The sequence below is a fragment of the Arachis ipaensis genome, chromosome B8, assembly GCF_059453495.1.
Source record: "Arachis ipaensis isolate K30076 ecotype BB chromosome B8, ASM5945349v1, whole genome shotgun sequence".
NCBI lineage: Eukaryota > Viridiplantae > Streptophyta > Magnoliopsida > Fabales > Fabaceae > Arachis > Arachis ipaensis.
In genome coordinates, this window is record NC_142443.1 from 95425684 (window position 1) to 95444213 (window position 18530).

General features: G+C 41.5%; 1 protein-coding gene across 1 annotated transcript; it reads left to right on the top strand.

Annotated features, from left to right (window-relative positions):
• Positions 1 to 8242: 8242 nt before the first annotated feature.
• LOC148548899 (uncharacterized) lies at positions 8243 to 8942 on the top strand. Its single transcript, XM_088496188.1, has 2 exons — positions 8243 to 8604; positions 8828 to 8942. Exons 1-2 carry the CDS (start codon positions 8243 to 8245, stop codon positions 8940 to 8942), a joined length of 477 nt encoding a protein of 158 aa, XP_088352314.1.
• The last annotated feature ends 9588 nt before the right edge of the window (positions 8943 to 18530 follow it).

The window sequence follows — 18530 nt, forward strand, 5'->3', positions numbered from 1 at the left end:
TGGGCCAGCTGTAGGGGCTGGTGGTGAAGGTGTCCCTATGACAGCTCTAGCCCGAGAGCGGCGTCTAGTAGGTGGCTTCTCGTGCACCCAAACACCCCAGGGGATAGTAACCTCCCTGTCATCTGCATCAACTGGTGGTGGTCGCACATCATCATCTGACCACGGGACATCAGCTAAGGCCGCCATGCTCGTGACCAATGTAGGAAATGGAAGTAGGCCACGAATATGCGCCCGCCACATGCACTGTCGGATAAGTCTAGGGAAGGAGACATCCTTCCCCTCCATAACACACCCGATCAGCAGAAGCATCTCCATGGGGATCTCAGAAAAGTGGGTGGTAGGCAGGACGTAGTGGGCGAAGATCATCTGCCAAGTCCTGGCCTCCCTAGTCAAATGAGTGAATAACATCCCCTTTGGCTTGGTGTTGCCTGCGTCCATAACCCATGAAGCGTCCGGTATCCCAATCACGCGCCGAAGCGCCTCATAATCAAAAGTCATGGTATGGATGGCTATCTCAGCCTGATGATGGGCACACTGGTCATGCGGAATGTGTCAGCAATGTAATGCCTCCCCAATGGCGGTCTCGGTGACCATAATCTCTCTACCCCGCACCTGAACTGAGTCCAAAGTCGGACGGAAGAAGTTGCAGTAGAATTCCTTCACCCAAGATATATTTATGTCACCCAAATCCCGGTTAACAAAGTCAATACCTAACTCAAGGATCCGACCGGTAATGCGCCGTCTCACATCATTAGGTAGGAGCAACTTCTTCTCAATATTTAGCTTCGTTGTTCGATATCTAGAGAATCGAAGCTCACAGTAGAGATTGGGGAATTTGTCTGGATTGGTAGAAGGCAACTGCTGATTCTCTTTATCCTCGTCATGCAATGGATTCTTAGCATAGTTCTTGTAGATGGAAGGAATGGAGGGGGTAGAGTGTTTTCTCTTCTTAGAGGCGGTGGCTATGGCTTTGCCTTTATCCGACATCCTGAAAAATGTGATAGAATATATAAAACATTTAGCATGTAGCAAAAAACATGGTCAGGTCATAAATGACGAACAATCATGATGTTGCAATGAATATGCAAAAGTGAACAAGTAAACCAAAAAAATGCAAGCTTCATTAAAATCAACAACTCATATTCACAAGGCAATAGTATCATCATATAGTTGAAGGAATTTGTTAAAGATGGTTAAAGGTGAGTGGAAGTGGAATGGTTAAAGAAGTTAGTAAGTTAGAAAAGTAGGTTAGTGATATGATGATATTTATGCGTAATGAAAAGAAAAGTTGTGGTTTATGTTCATGATGATCGATGCAAGTCCGGGAAATCAAAAAGGAAACGGAAATTTGCCCAAAACTGAAATAAAGATCAAGATGAAACTAATTTTCTTGAAAATCGGGCAGCATTCCGGCTTAAAATTGGACGTTCCCGGATAGCAAAATAGCACAATTAGCACAAAAATAGCATCAATCACGTACAGCAGCAAACAGATATTATTTGCAACACATATTGCATGGAATATCAACCCAAAACCAACATACTGTACCCAAGGAAGCAAGCAGCAGATATGGACATACGGAGCAATTATCAGGCCTAGAATCCTCTATCCAGCCCTAGCTACCTAACAGCAATTATATCTATCTAACCTAACATACACAGTTCTAAGCCTAACTAACTAACATGCAATAGACTAACGAACAGAAACAGATGATTAAAAGAAAAACAGAAAGGTGTAAGCTGCGTAGGAACCGGGGGGCAGAAGGGAACGAGGAATGGAAAGGGAATTTAGGAGCAGGGCCACAGAATCAGAATTCGCGCCGCCGTCAACGGTGGCGGTTATGGCAGAGGGGCGGCGGCGAGAGTTGCTGCGGCGGCCGAGATGAAATGGGTGGGTGAGAGAGAGAGGTTGAGGGCGAGTTGCTGGCGGTGATGATGGCGCGGTGGAAGTTGGAGAAACTGAGGGGAGGAGGGACGGTGATGGTGAAAGAGGAGAAGGAAAGGAGGATGTGTAGGGAGAACAGAGAGGGAGTGAGCTGCCGGCAGTGATGACGGGGTGGCGGCGGAGGGGTTGGTCACGGGACCGTGAGATGGGTGCGAGGAGTGAGAGGGAGAGAGAGAAGACGGGTGGTGGTGAGAGGGGAAGAGAGAATCGATGGCCAAGGATGGTGACGGAGGGGTAGGTCGTGCGGCGGCGGCCGGCGCTGCTGCTGCGACGGCAGCTGGGGGAGAGAAGAAGAAGAAGAGGTTGGGGAAAGAGTTGCGCGACTGCGCAGTGTGCTTCACGAGCTAGGGTTATCCCTATTTTTGAATCGGCGCGCGCGCACACCTTGCGCGTCCGCGTCCATTTGAAAAAAAACATGGGTCCTACGCGTGCGCGTACAACGCGCTTAAGCGGGGATGAGCAAAATAGGGAAGGACGCGTGCGCGTACCGTGCGCGCACGCGTGCATGGAGTTGGGCTAGGGGCTTAGAGTTGGCCTAACTCAGGCCTAACTCTCTGGAGAATGGCCTGGGAGTCCCGCCACTAGATTTGCGCGCACGCGGCAAGTACGCGTCCACGTGCATTGAGGGCAATGGAGATCCACGCGTGAGCGTACAGTGCGCGCTAACGTGGGGTGGCATATTAGGCAGGGGTGCGTGCGCGTACCTTGCGCGCACGCGTACATGAGATTGGGCCTGAGGCTTAGAATTGGCTTGAGGCACGCCCAACTCTCTGGTCCATGGCCTAGTTTGGTGGCACCACGCAAGGACGCGCGCGCGGCAAGTGCGCGTCCGCGTACATTGACGAATTGTGAAATGGCGCGCTGGCGCGATGCATGCGCTCGCGCAGATTGGGTTGGGCCTGGGGCCTAGAGCTAGCCCAGAAATGGCTTAACTCTCTGGGGTTTGGCTCAATCAATTGCAGCAAAAAATCGGCGCGGACGCGGCAGGTGCGCGTCCGCGTGGGTCAGGTTGGGCTCAAGGCACAATGTTTGCCCAAGAGAGGCCCAACTCTCGGGAGTGTGGCTCGTGGTGCATGCGCACCGGGGCGCGTGCGCGTACGTTGTGCGCGCGCGTCCACGCCCCCCCCCCCCTTTTTTTTTTCAGAAGAAAAACTTGCTGGGTGCTCCCCTTAGTGTTCCCAATTCTTATTCACTCAACCATCATACAATTCACAAAAATGCAATTTTTTATATTATTCATCTACTACTAAACACAACATGCAGGTGACTAAGCTAACAATTAAGTTGTACAAACAAATTTGTATGAAACATCTACCTACAATGGTAACTCGAATCACTTATTAAGTAAATTTAGAAGAGTGGAAAGAGTTTACCATGGTGGGGTGTCTCCCACCTAGCACTTTTAGTTTAAGTCCTTAAGTTGGACATTTTGAGATGCTTATTGTCATGGTGGCTTATGTTTGTACTCATCCTTGAATCTCCAAGGATCCTTGCTTCTCAATTGGTTGACAGAATTTCCAACCATAATCATCAAGCTCGGGCACAGTTCTACCCAAGATACGAGTCCCCATAGTTGGTCTTCATATAGCGAACCGGGATCCCATATCTTGTCTTCACACCCATCTTCGATTTGATCTTCATACTTTTTCTTTCCGGGTGGTTGACATATAGAATTCTCTTTAACATACCAAACCTTCTGTTGAGACCCATGCAATGTGATATTCTTCCAATCATCGTTCCTATGCCTTGAAACGTTGACCTTAATGAGCCTAATTCCTAACTTGCAGCCACTACACAACGTGTTCTTGCTTTTAACTCCACAAAGAGCTCTAAGTTGTCCATCCGTTTCAATCAAACCATATTCAAGAGAGAAAGTGAGGCTTATGGATAAGAATTTTACCCACTTGAATGTTGTGTTGGATGGTGACTCGGGAAGGGAGACCTCCCCACACTTAGACAATGCAAGGTCTACTTCCTTGTGCTCTTCTTTAGTTGTTTCCACCTCTTCACAATTCTCTTCACTTTCAACCTCATCTTCTTTGTTACATGGCTTGGTGTTATCTTCAAGAACTTCTTCTTGTTTAATGAGAGGCGATTCAACTTTGGATAGAAATTCATTGATGAACAAGGTCATCTCTTGATCAACCTCCTCATATTCTTCAATTTCAATATACACCATGCCAACGTTTTCCTCTTGGTAGCTCTCTTCCTCGTTGCTCACCAAGGGTATGGGAGGTTGTGCACACTCTTTTATACTTTCAACTCTATGTCCAATGGGAGAGGATTCCATTGTAGAGAGAAATTCATCCATGATTGAATCCATCTCTTGATAAGCCTCTTCCAAGTCTCCAACGATGATATGTCTTGGAGATTGCGTACCCTCCTTAACATCAATATCAAGCTTCTTGGAAGAGTTCTCCATGATGCTACATTCCCATGGACTTTCAACATCTCCTAAATCTTCAACCACTTCTTCCTTTTCTTCAATGATTATAGGCTCCTCTAGTTGCTCCAATACAAAATTTGACTCCTCTTTCTCCACCGAATTTTCCAATTTCTCCTTCATACTTTGCTCTTCTTTTGACTTTTCACATGTGGTCACGGAAGTACCTTGAGTATTCAAGCATTGGTGGGCTAAAGTGTGCACCACCTTGGTCAAATTGGTCACAAACTCAAGTGTATCCCGCTTCATGGCTTCTTGTCCTTGGAGTAACAAAGTGAGATGATCGTCTATTGGGGCTTGGGGTGAATAGGAAGGTTCATTATTTTGGAGAGAGGGTTCATAGTAGGAAGGTGGTTCTTCTTGGTAAGGGTATGGAGATGGTGAGGGTTGAGGTGGTTCATGGTAGTAATCTTGATAGGGTTGTGGTGGTTCTAAAGGTTCTTGCTCATAATGATCACAAGGATGTGGTATGGGTGATTGGTTATATGATGGATAAGGGCCACATAAAGGTACTTGGTAGAAAGGGGCTTGCGAGTATGGTTGAGCATCATGTTGAGGATAAGATTTATAGGCATATGGTGGTGGTTGATTGTCATAAAAGGAGTCACCATAGCCATTGAATTGACATGCATTAGGATGAGAATTATACCTATGAGTGTCCGGAGGTTGATGCCAATAGGAGTGATCAATTCCTTGAGGCTCCTCCCATCTTGGAGTGTTCCATCCTTGGTACATGTTAGCATTGAAGTTCACATTCCCTACAACACAATTAGAGCCAAACTCATAGCCAAAGTGAGAATTCATTATGGAAAAACAAAATAAAACTAACAAAATCTAGTAAACAAGCAAAAGACAAACTATTTACCCTATTCACATATGTACAATAACCAATAACATAACACCATTGCAACTCCCCGGCAACGGCGCCATTTTGACGATTGGATTTTTGACGGTTTAGAATTTCACAAATGAATTCTCGTTGAAGTATAGTCTCTAAACCAACAATAATCCTTTCATGCAAAAATTTGTTTGTCACAAGTACAAACCCCTAAAATCTATAAACCGAAGTATTTAAACCTCGGGTCGTTCTCCCTAGGAATTACAATAAAGTGTCTTGTTATTGGTTATGAGTTATTTGGGGGTTTTGGATAAGAGGCATGAAAAGTAAATGGCAATGGAAATAAACTAACTACTATAAAAGCTCTTGGCAAGGTGTGAGAACTAGAAATCCTATCCTAGTTATCCTTCTCAATTGTGATGAGAATTGTTCATTACTCCCACTTAGTTAACCCCTACCCATGGAGGAAAGTCAAGTGGATGAATCAATTTGATTCCTCAAGTCCTAATTAACTCCTAAAGAAGAGACTAGCTTTAGAGGCATTCAAATCAATTAGCAATCTCTAATTATCAATCAACAAAGGAATTAGATAACTTAAGAGTCACTAATCACTCCACCATAGCCAAGAGGAACAAATCTATACTAAAATCCAACCAAGCATTTCATCAAACACTTGGAAGGCACAAAAGAAAAGTATAATCAATCACAACAAGAATGAATTCTAACTACAATTGAATACAAAGGATCAACAACAACAACCAAGGAAATCACAATTATCATGAATTACCTCAAATTGCATTATTAAAAGGAAATAAAGAGAACAAGAGTATCTCAATTACGAAACCTAGAAAACAAAATAAGAGAAATTACAACAAGAGAATGGGGATAGAGAGAAGAACCAAAGTGTAGCAATCATCATTGAAGGTAGAAGTAGAAGGAGACTTGAATTAAACCTAGAACTATGAGATCCTAATCTAACCCTAATTCCTAATCCTAATTCTAGAGAGAAGAGAGAGCTTCTCTCTCTAAAACTCTAAACTCAAAGTGGTTATTGGTCAAAAGGTGGTGATAATGATGCCTTCCCCTTAATCCTTCATCCTTTTATTCCTTTCCCTTAGCAATTTGGTGCCAAAAATGGGTTCAGAAACCCTCTCAAATCGCCAGGCACGTGTTGCATTAGTGAGGTCATGTGCCCTCATCGACGCGTGCGCGCACGGTACGCGTGCGCGTCCCTGGCTAATCTGCGATGTGCGTGCGAGCGCCTTGTGCGCGTGCGCATGCATGGCTGACTTTGCTTCTTTGACTTTTTATGCTTCTCTTTACTTGTATGCTTCCTTCCTTGCTTCCTTTGATCCATGCCTAGCCTATTTCAATCCTGGAATTACTGGCAAACACATCAAGGCATCTTATGGAATCAAAGAAGAACTAGAATTCATCAAAATAAGGCTTAAAAAGCATGTTTTTACACTTAAGCACAAATATGGGAGAGATAACAAAATCATGCTAATTCCTAGGCTAAATGTGACAGAAGGTTATCAAAATACTCTAAATTCAATGCAAAACAAACCATCAAATTGGGGTTTGTCACCTATCGCCAAGACCGTCGCACCACACAGCTCGCCGTCATGTTCATCTAACCCTCACACCCAGCCCTTCATCTAGCCCTCACACCCATCCCTCTCTCTGTCGCACCCAACCCCGCACCATCAATGATCTCTCGCGCCCAGCTGTTTCTCGACGGTCTCTCGCACCCAACCGTCGTACCATCGACGCAACCCTCGTTAGATTTGGAACCCTCCATCGGCGCTGCTCCGTCCACGCACCATCAGTGGTCTCTGTCTCGGCGTGCCCTCCTACTCTCTCGGTGGTCTCTGTCTCACAAACCCTTGTTAGATTCGGAACCTCAATCGTTGCTCACTCTATTTCGCAAACCCTCAATCGCCGCTCCTCCCTCCGTGGTTCAGCACCCGTCGCGTTGCCATCTCCCTCTCTGAAGTCGTCGCGCCGCCGTCTCCCTCTCCCTCACTCGTCGCACCTCCATCAGCCATGTTCAATGTTCACAATGCCGTGGTAAATTATTTGGTCAATTTTTTCCTTGATCTGATTATTTGATTTTTGAATTTGATTTTCTTGGTTCTTCATTTTTTTATTTTTATAAATTTCTATTTTTTGTTCTAATATGATCCGTGGTTTAGGGTTTTTTTTTTCTCTAAACTTCTTGACATTTGGTTCTGTTCTGCTGTAGCTGTGGTAGTGCTCAGCTACTGATATGTGGTGCTCATTCTTTGAGTTCATTCTTTGCTGAATCTCGTTTGGCAGAGAATACCTCTAGATTTTTTGCAAGGTGGCAAATTTAGAGCAGCAGCAGATAATTACATTAGGCCTCCCCTAACTAAGGTATTCAAGTTTCTTTTTAGCTTCAAATTATGCCTCGCTCAGGTTTTTCGAAGTTGATTGTGATTTCTTTCTTTTGTATTCTCTCCAGGGAGTTCCATCTCTTTTCTCTGATCTTTCGTCTTTGTATAATCACCCTGGGAAGGTCAGCTTTATCCCTTACATTTCTATAACTGAAAAACTATGAGATATTTGATTGTATTTTTTCTTCCATCATGTTATCTAATGGAAGAAGATAAGCTTCCTATGGGTTCTGATTGTTCTTTTTATTCTTTTGAACTTTGTTCAGGCAGACATTTTGGAATAACTTATTCTTGTATTTTTTCACAGCGCTCTTCAAGCTAAGGTATATTAAAGATCAGATAGCGAAGTAGGCAGCTTAATTGCTTCAGTGAATATAGGTTTTAAAGGCTAGCTAGTAATTAATTACTACTGTATATATAGATAGAGAGTGGTCACTACTACAGCCTGTATGTTCTTATTTAATTATTTGTTTTTAGTTGTGTGTATATTTAAATGTTTGCATCCTTGTTTTGGTTTTCAGAGGTAATTTAGTAAAGGAGGAATTCAAGAAATTATTGTAGCATTTATACTGAGCATCGCATCTGCTAAAATAAATAAATATGTCAAAGAGGTTTGAGATTCATCAAGAGAATAATGAAGGAAGTGGCGGCAAGAGTAGTAATGATAATGAGGGTGAGAAAAATTCATTTGACATGAATGAAGGAGCGGCTATGAGTGATGATGAGGAATTGGAAGAAGAGAATAATAATGAAGCAAAGGAGGAGGAGGAGGATAACAATGAAGAAGGGAATTCAGCAAACCCAAGTAGCAGCAGCACAGCATCAAGAGAAGGGAAGAGAGGGAGTGGTGTGAGACAATATGTGAGATCAAAGATGTTAAGGCTTCGTTGGACTCCTAATCTTCATCTCTCCTTTGTCCATGCTGTTCAGAGGCTTGGAGGTCAAGAAAGTAAGTCAAGAAAGTAATTCCACTCTCAAACAGTTGTAAGACTACACTTCAATTTGACTTGGGAGGAGTTTAATTTAATAAAATGGTCTGTTTCAATCTTTTTTTAAGTGATTCTTCTGTCTTGTGTCTATCCTCTGAGTATGCTACTATTGTAGGTTCCTTATATTACAATTGCTTTGACGGATTCTAAACTTGGTGCGGAAGGGGCGTAAAGAACTTTTTGATTGGTTATCTAGGCAACTTTCTGTGCAAAGCAGTTTTGCTGAAGCTGCACAACTTCTGAAGCCAGCCTCTGCTGCAATGACAGTAAGTTTTAGACATTCATGGACCAATTCTAGCTTTAGTTCTTGAGAAGTTGAAACCATATGGAGGCCTTCAAGGTAGGGTTTTGTATCATAGCTCATTCTTAATCCACTTTGTTGCTCAGGGTTAATGATTAACATGAGTATTCTTATGTTTATTTTCTTTCCCATGCAATATTTGTGCTTAGAATCATTTGAGTCTGCTAAGGCAGTTTCAGTGGGCGCATCAAAAGGTGTTCAAAGGCTGGAAAATTAACAAGTTTTGAATTTGGATTAGTTCTGCAAACACTACTGCCAATGCTTTAAACTATGCTTTAGTGGAACTACGACTGACAGTGGTTTATTTTCTACATTCCAGAAAATCATATTCGATCCATAGTAAACACAATATCCAGTAGTTGAAAAGAAATTTAGATCATTTAGATCTCCAAGTTCTTTTAATAGAAAAGTTGAATGTAATTTGTTTAAAATAGTTTGTATCGTAGTAGAATTACTTTCACTGACAAGCATATCAACAACATAAATAAATATATAAATAATTGAAGTAGTTGTAAAATGTGTGAAGAGGAAAGGATTTGATTTTGTGCTCATAAATCCAAAAGATTGTAAGGTGGCAGTAATGGTTAGATACCAAGCTCTAAGAGCTTATTTCAAACCATATATTGCCTTGTTTAGTTTGCAAACAAGGTTTGAATTTGAGTAAACAAAACTAGGGAGTTGAGACATGTAAATAGTCTCGGTTAGATTTCCATTTAGAAAAGCATCATGAAAATTATACTGCTTCACTGCCTAACCTTTTGATAAAGCTATGATTAAGATTATTCTAATAGTTACAGGTTTGATAATAGGTGAGAAAACCTTATCAAAATCCACACCTGCTGTTTGTGTATATCTACAAGCAACTAACCTTGCTTTTTGCCTAAGAATGTTTGAGTTTGCGTTGGTTGATTGCTTTTAAGATTTGTTTGACTTCCTAACTACTTGATTCATCATCTTGATAGCGGGCTGTTGCAACAAAGGGTGCTAGGTCTGAGCCTATCTCTGTCCAAGATATAGCACTTCAGTCTCAAGCTTTATTAAATGATAAGGATTCAAACAAGGAACTGCTAAGCTCTGTATACCATAATCTACATTAAATCTTCAAAAAGAGTTTATGGATGAACTGTCAACTGTGTTGCCTTACATGCAGGAAGATAGAGAAAGAATGGTGATTCGAAAGTTTAAGTTTGAGGACCCACGCATTGAGCATATTCAAGATCTAGAGGTGAGTCCATTTTTAACCAATGACCATGTGTATATTTTCTGTGATTTTTGAATTATAATAAACTACTCTGCAACATGCTTGTGATGCAGAGTGATATGATTAGGTACTTCAGAGAGTATTTATATAGGAGACTCTTAATTGATAACTTCTTGAGAAATAAAGAAATATGATTTTAATGAGATTATTACAATTTGTGCTCTTGGAGTAGCTGCCCGCTAGTAGTTCTGCCCCCTGCACAGCTTCCACGGTTTTGGAGATTTAAGTGAGACTATCAAGGTATCATAACTTTTTTCTAGGTTTCATTTGTATGTTAACTCAGTGCTGTGAATTTTGATGAGCTTTCAGATAACAGATGATGCATTAATGTATAGTGGTATTGGCTGTAATTGGACACTACCACCATATGGTTTGCCACTATTCTTCTTAGTGTGAAATTCCACTACTTAGTAATAGCTATATGTTGTATTTGTTGAAACCTCAGCTTAGACATCGAGTATTTTTCTTTTTTTTTTAATGTAACTGGTGTTTCAAGTTTGAACATGCTCAACTAGTGTCAACTTATATGCATCATTTGATTCATTATGGCTGCTTGCTATCGTTGCAGTCAATGCAATGTTTACATTCCATTTGTCAATGTTTTATGTGATTTTAATGCATACTTTTCACTAATGCTTCCTTGATGCCGGCATGAATTTTTTTACATTAATTCAGTTAATGAAATGATTTAATGAGATGAGATGAAAATTTTCATTTGTTCACTTTGCTATTAGAAAAATGTGCCTATATTTTTTATTTGGGAACCCAATGTATGAAATTTAAATCTGCCTTTAGCCTCTAATATTCTGAATTCTGATGCTATACCAAGTAATGAGAGTTAATATTAATATGTTCAGGTCAGAGGTGATGTCTACACATATGACTCGGGTCTTGTTGCAGGTATGTATTATTATAAAAAGGAGGCTACTAGTTTTGATTACTAAGTGACAAATTTGACATGGTTGAAATTAGTACTGATTTTGCAATTTGTTGTATAGTTCCCATGCATACAGGTTACTGTTGCTCAATAGCTTCTCCACCTCCAACAGCTATACAAGAGTTGCGGGCAACCATTCGTGTGCTACAAATTAGTCCGGATGTTGTTTAGGAATTAGATTAGATTTTTTATAACATAGAATTGTAATTTTTTTAAATGTTTATTTTGGAATTTGAATTTATTTTTTTAAATATTTTATTCATGTTTTATCATGTACATAATTCATATAAATCAATGGAAGATTAATTTTTTAGTATTATATTTTATTTGAAAGATTAACTTATTAGTATTTCTATTTTTCTTATTTTTCTTTTTTTATTTGAAAAAGGATTAGGCCACGCTTTTGAAGTGTAACGACAAGTTTTTAATTTTTGGCACGCTTTAAAAGCGTGGCTGTATATCCATCTTTCGGCACGTTTTAAAAGCGTGGCTGTATATTCATCTTTCGGCACGCTTTAAAAAAGTGGCTATAGGGTTATACATACAGTCACGCTTTTAAGCGTACCAATAGATAAAAGCGTGGCAAAAAGTAAAGCATACCAATAGATCAAGAAAAGTGTGCCGATAGATCAACCGGCACGCTGGCAGATGTGACCCTTTCAAAAGCGTACCGATAGCTCAAAAAGTGTGGCGAAAGGCTATCGGTACGCTTTTTTGCACCTTTTGGTACGCTTTAAAAGCGTGGCAAAAAGCTTATTTTCTTGTAGTGAGTCGGCTAGGTATTGTGACTTGATGGCTGTCCGAGCTTCGTATTGAAGATCAAATTCGGACAACTCGACTGCCCATTGCAAAATTCTGCCTACTAGGTCTGCTTTCTACAAAATCCCTTTTTATAGGCTGGTTAGTCCGAACCCTAATGGTGTGGGCTTGGAAGTATTGACAAAGTCATCGAGATGTTAGTATAAGGGCGTATGCAAATTTTTCTATTTTTTGGTAGTTCAACTCGGACCCTTGTAATGCTTTACTGATGAAGTATATGGGTTGTTGCCCACTGTCGTCTTCTCGAACTAGTGCTGAGGCTACTGCCCGACTTCCTACTGCGAGGTACAATATGAGTGGTTCTCCTTCCCATGGCCGTGTTAGGATAGGTGGTTGTCCGAGGAATTTTTTGAAATCTTAGAAGGCTTGCTCGCACTCTGTTGTCCATTCGAACTTCTTTCCCTTCCTTAGAGTAGCGTAAAAGGGGAGAGATCTTATTGCCGATCTGGCTAGAAATCTGGACAAGGCTGCCAACCTCCCGTTGAGTTGTTGTACCTCTTTGACACAAGTCGGGCTCTTCATGTCGAGTATGGCCCGGCATTTATCCGGATTTGCCTCTATTCCTCTTTGTGTGAGCATAAAACCCAAGAATTTGCCAGCTTCTACTGCGAAGGTGCATTTTACAGGATTGAGTCACATGCCATACCTTCTTATAATATCGAACACTTGGGTCAGGTCAGATAATAGCGTTTCCTAACTTTGTGTCTTTATTAACATGTCGTCCACATAGACTTCCATGATTTTTTCGATGTGATCGGTAAAGATCTTATTCATTAATCTCTGATAAGTAGCTCCCGCATTTTTAAGACCAAAAGGCATGACGATGTAGCAGTAGTTTACTTTTGGGGTTAAGAATGAAGTTTTTTATTGGTCGGGTGGATACATTGGGATTTGGTTGTATCCCAAATATACGTCCATAAACGAGAGGTATTTGTATCCGGAGGAGGCATCTACCAGGGCATCGATACTTGGGAGTGGATAAGGATCTTTTGGGCAAGCTTTGTTGAGATCAGTGTAGTCGGTGTACATTCGTCACTTCCCATTTAATTTTTTCACCAAGACGACGTTAGCTATCCATAATGGATACTTGACTTCTCTTATGAATCCTGCTTCTAGTAGAGCTTGTACCTGTTCTTCCACAGCTTTGGATCGTTCTGGCCCGAGCTTTCTTCGCCTTTGTTGTATTGGCCGAGATCCTGGGTAGACCGCCAACTTGTGGCACATTAATTTGGGGTCTATGCCCGGCATGTCTGCAGCTTCCCATGCAAAAAGGTCGATATTATCTCGTAAGCACTGTACGATTGATTCTTTTATGTCTCCCTTTAAGTTCGTACCAATATTGGTTGTTTTGTCCGGGATATCTCCGATCTGGACTTTTTCTATTTCACCTTCGGGTTGTGGGCGAAGTTCTTCCCGTCTCTGAACTCCACCGAGTTCGATTGTGTGGAATTCTTCTCCTCTGCCTCTGAGGTTTAGACTTTCATTATAACAGCAGTGCGCCATCTTCTGATATGCTTTTATTGTAGCTATCCCTTCTGCAGTTGGGAATTTCATGCACAGATGTGGAGTCGAGACTATTACGCCGAGCTGATTCAATGTTGTCCGACCTATTAGGACGTTGTAGGCTGAGCTCACGTCAACCACGATGTAGTCAATCTTGAGTGTTTTTGATTGGTTCCCTTTCCCGAAGGTTGTGTGTAGTGATATGTATCCAAGTGGTTGAACTGGGGTGTCTCCCAGTCCGAATAGACTGTTTGGAAACGCTCTAAGTTCTCTTTCTTCCAGGCCGAGCTTATCGAAGGCAGTTTTGAACAAGATGTCGGCGGAGCTCCCTTGGTCTATCAGGGTGCGGTGGAGATTTACGTTCGCTAGTATAATTGTGATGACCATGGGATCGTCGTGTCCTAAGATGATACCGGATGCGTCTTCTTTGGTGAAAGTAATTGCAGGGGCGTCGGGTGTTTCTTCTTTCCCCTCGACATGATATACTTCTTTAAGGTATCTTTTGTGAGATGATTTGGAGATTCCTCCTCCCGCAAATCCCCCATGTATCATATGGACATGTCTTTCTGGTGTACGAGGTGATCGCTCTGTTCGTCCGACATCTTCGTCCGACATCTTCTTTTTCTTTGCTCATCGTCCCGGGTGGCCAGATACCGATCCAGTTTTCCCTCTCTTACTAGTTTTTCTATGACATTTTTTAAATCAAAAGATTCGTTGGTGGAATGCCCACGGATTCGATGGTATTTACAATATTCGGTCCGATTTCCTCCTCCTTTTTTGCCTTTGAAAGGTCGAGTTGGGGGTATTTTTTCAGTGTGGCAGACTTCTCTGTAGACGTCCACAAGGGACACCCGAAGAGGGGTGTAATTGTGGTATTTTTTTTATTTTTTCCCCATGTCGATCTTCCTTCTTTTTGGACTCTTTATCCTTGTCTCGGAAGGGATAGGTGAATCCGGATTTTGAGGTCTCTCCTAGTCGAGAATTTTCCTTCATGTTGATGTATTTCTCCGCTCGATCTTGCACTTCGTTCAGAGATGTAGGGTATTTTTTTGATATAGATTGGCTAAAAGGTCTCTCTCACAGGCTATTGATGAGGCCCATGATAGCGGCCTCTGTTGGTAGGCTTTGTATGTCTAGGCATGTTTTGTTGAATCTTTTCATGTAGTTGCGAAGACTTTCCTGGTCTCCTTGCTTGATTCCTAGTAGACTTGGGGCGTGCTTAGCCTTGTCTTTTTTGATGGAGAATCTGGCCAGAAACTTCTTGGCTAAGTCGTCGAAGCTTGAGATGGACCTAGGAGGTAGATTGTCGAACCATCTAATTGCCGTCTTTGTTAGAGTAGTTGGGAAGGCTTTGCAGCGAACTGCATCTGAGGCGTCGGTGATGTACATTCTACTTCTAAAATTGTTGAGATGATGGTCGGGATCTGTAGTGCCATCGTACAAAGTCATGTCCGGGAGCTTAAAATCTTTCGGGATTTTGGTCTTCATAATCTCCTCGGTAAATGGATCTTGGTCCTTGCGGGAGCTATCCTCATGGGAGGATCGATTAGCTTTGGCCTTGAGATCGGCTTTGATTTTTAGGAGTTTGTCCTCCAATTCCCGGCGTCGTCTTATTTCCCTTTTTAGGTTTTTCTCAGCTTCTCGTTGATGTAGGGCTTCTTGTTCAAGTTGTTTTAAACATTCTTGAAGTGCCTCCATTGCTTCGGCGTTTGGAGAATTCTTCTCATTGTTAAGTTGAGGAGTATCCTTTGGCGTAGTGTCTGCGTTTTTGTGCGGTGTTCTATCCTCTAGATCTGAGTCATGGTCGTTGTCCTATTCATCCGCCTTGGTGATGGGATGACTTCCGGGTCCCCAGCAACGGCGCCAATTTTCCGAGGGGTTACCTAAAATTGTAGGTCGATCTCGGACGAGATCTTCTGTACTGGTCGGAGATGACGTGTCCGGCTGGTGGGTGGCGGCCGGAGCTGTCATGTCCGACTTGTTGGACTGGCTGCGCTACTGATCCTTGGTCACCGGAGGGTGGTGGTACCTGCAAGGGACTCCGATGCTTAAGTTAGCAAGGGTATTAAGTAGGTTTTTAGTAGAATCAGATTATGAGTTAGTGTATTTATAGAGGTGTGATAGTAACCTTTTTAGATAAGATAAGTTAGTTATCTTATCTTATCTTATCTTATCTTATCTTTGGGTAAGGTCAGCTTATCTTCAAGGGAATCACCCTTATCTCTATAGGCTTGGGTTGCCTTTGGATTTGGGTCGTATTCCTCGAGTTGGGCCCTTTTTTGGGCTTTCCTATCGACTTGGCCGAGCTCTTTGAGAAGAGGTCAGTTTGTCCTGACCTGAAGAGGTCGGTCATCTTGTTGGTAAAACATCTCGGGTCGGACAGCTCGACCCAGGGTATGAACACTAACGAAGAAAATCAAGAAAACACATGTTTAAGAATGTTTCCTTGAAAAATGAATTGAAGAGGGAGGGAGGCAGCCATCTCACCTTATTTTCAGACTTGATATGTTATATGGTTATGTAGAGGAAGAAGAGAGGATTATTTTGGTAAAATCGGAGTTTTGATTTTAGTTTTAGTTCAGAAGAAATCAAGCTTTGAAGATTTGGAACTAAGAACTTTTCTCTCCTTTTTCTCTTGATGATTTTCGGCCACAATGATCAAATGAGACAGCCTTGGGGGTCTTGGGGGTATAGGGTGAGTTGTGATTGGTTGGCTTGGACGTGGATTAAAATAATATTAAAATATCTCAGGTGTATAACTACTAAAACTAGATGTATCGGAACACTTGTAAAAACATCTCTAAAAATTCTTTTCTGAGCTACTAGCATAAATGACACTAGTAACATATTTAATATGATAATGGAACATGTATGATGAGGCATTAGCATTGCTAAAGTCATCAAATATTTCCTGTGCTAAGCTGCACCAGAAAACTGTGAACCCGGTTAAACCGATTTCCTGTTTTTATCTAAAACTGCCCAGGTAACTTTATAATATCATTCAACCATCTTCTAATACTAATATAATGATAATATTATACTATTATCTCTCTTCTCTCATAAATCGAGTCCGGTTCATCAAATTGAGACTATTTACAAAAGCTAGAATCAAAACTCCTAACCGATACGGTTCAAAAACTAGGTTCTTCGTTATTCGTTATCGAGCTTGCCCCAAAAGAGGTTCTAGCTTAAGGATGACACAATGAAAATGAGGATTGAGCTTTGATGCGCATAAACTAGTTATGCTACGATTTAGGAAATTGCACGATCGGCAAAATTCCTTCCGGCAAGTGCACCGGTTATCGTCAAGTAAAAACTCACAATAGAGTGAGGTCGAATCCCACAAGGATTGGTTGAGTGAGCAATTCGGATTAGAAGTGTGTTCTAGTTGAGCGGAATCAAGATTTAGATGAGAATTGCGGAATGTAAAATTGGCGGGAAAAGTAAATGACAAGAAATTGAAATGGCGGAATCTTAAATTGCATGAATTAAAGAGCAGAAGCTAAATTGCTGAAATTAAAAGGGAATGGGGGTGATTGCATGAATTGAGTTGCAGAATGTAAAGAGAAAGTGGAAATCAGAAATGGGGAATTCATTGGGTGTTAGGAGATATTGAGATCTCCGAATCAAAACATGTTTATCTCTTCCTCAACCAATGCGTTCATTAAATTTTGCTTGGCAATCTTATATGATTGGATCCCAATCCCTTGGCTCACCAATTCTCTCTAAAAACAAACAAATTCCCAATCCCTTGGTTTAAATGTTCATAAGAAGAGATGATGCTCGATCACTGATTATACCACACAGTTTCATGAACCACAATTTGGTAGGATTACATGTCACAATATCCATCCAAACCCCAATCCAATTCACTGTGAGAAAGCTTCTCTAGCATGAATCCTCCATTCCTTTCCCAAGGTTCCGAAGGATTCCAATTATGGGTAGTTTCTTTCCCAAGACAACTACCCAATGGAATTAGATCGAGAAGCTTTCTAACAAAATTCAAGAGAAAAGATTGAAGAAGAAGATAAACTATTATAGATTCATTGAATTACAATAGAGCTCCCTAACCCAACGAAAGGGGTTTAGTGAGTCATAGCTCTGAATTCAACTACAAAGATATAAAAACTAGCTAAATGAAAAGGTAAAAGTTCCAGTGCCCTCTCTAACTTAAATTCTATCCTATTTATACACTTTCTATATTGAGCTTCTGTTGTGTTTCTTGGGCTTTGAGGCTTCTCCCTGCTTTCCTTTTGCCTTGGGTTTATGATCCATAATCTTGATGAGGCTGTTGATCCAAATTCTGTAACATTCATTGAGCCAACTTAGTGATAATCAAATAATGACACATGACTCAATAAATTGAAATTTCAGACTCATCAATCCTTCAGGCCCAATCCCATAAACCATGATATTCAATTGGGTTTCATACCAGAGTAAGTTTAAGTTAATGTTTGTGCTCAAATACTAACTTAAACCGCAATATTTTTGGCCCAGAAACCTTTTCCAAGAGTGGCGTTTAAGTTGCAGTTTAAGCTTAAACTGCAGCTTAAACGCCAGACACTTCCAGTGATGCCTTTTGTGGAAGCACGTTTAAGCTTCAGTTTAAGGTTAAACTGAAGCTTAAACGTGGAAATGGAAGAAGGCAGCCCTGGAGGGTAATATAGTCGAACACGTTTAAGCTTCAGTTTAAGGTTAAACTGAAGCTTAAACGTGGAAATAGAAAAGGCAGCCCTGGAGGTCGAACACGTTTAAGCTCCAGTTTAAGGTTAAACTGGAGCTTAAACGTGGAAATGGAAGAAGGCATCCTGGAGGTCGAACACGTTTAAGCTCCAGTTTAAGGTTAAACTGGAGCTTAAACGTGGAAGCTGAGAAAGGTAGCCCTGGAGGTCGAACACGTTTAAGCTCCAGTTTAAGGTTAAACTGGAGCTTAAACGTGGAAGCTTAGAAGGTAGCCCTGGAGGTGTCGAACACGTTTAAGCTCCAGTTTAAGGTTAAACTGGAGCTTAAACGTGGAAATGGAGAAAGCAACCCTGGAGGAGAAACTTGGTCGAACACATTTAAGCTCCAGTTTAAGG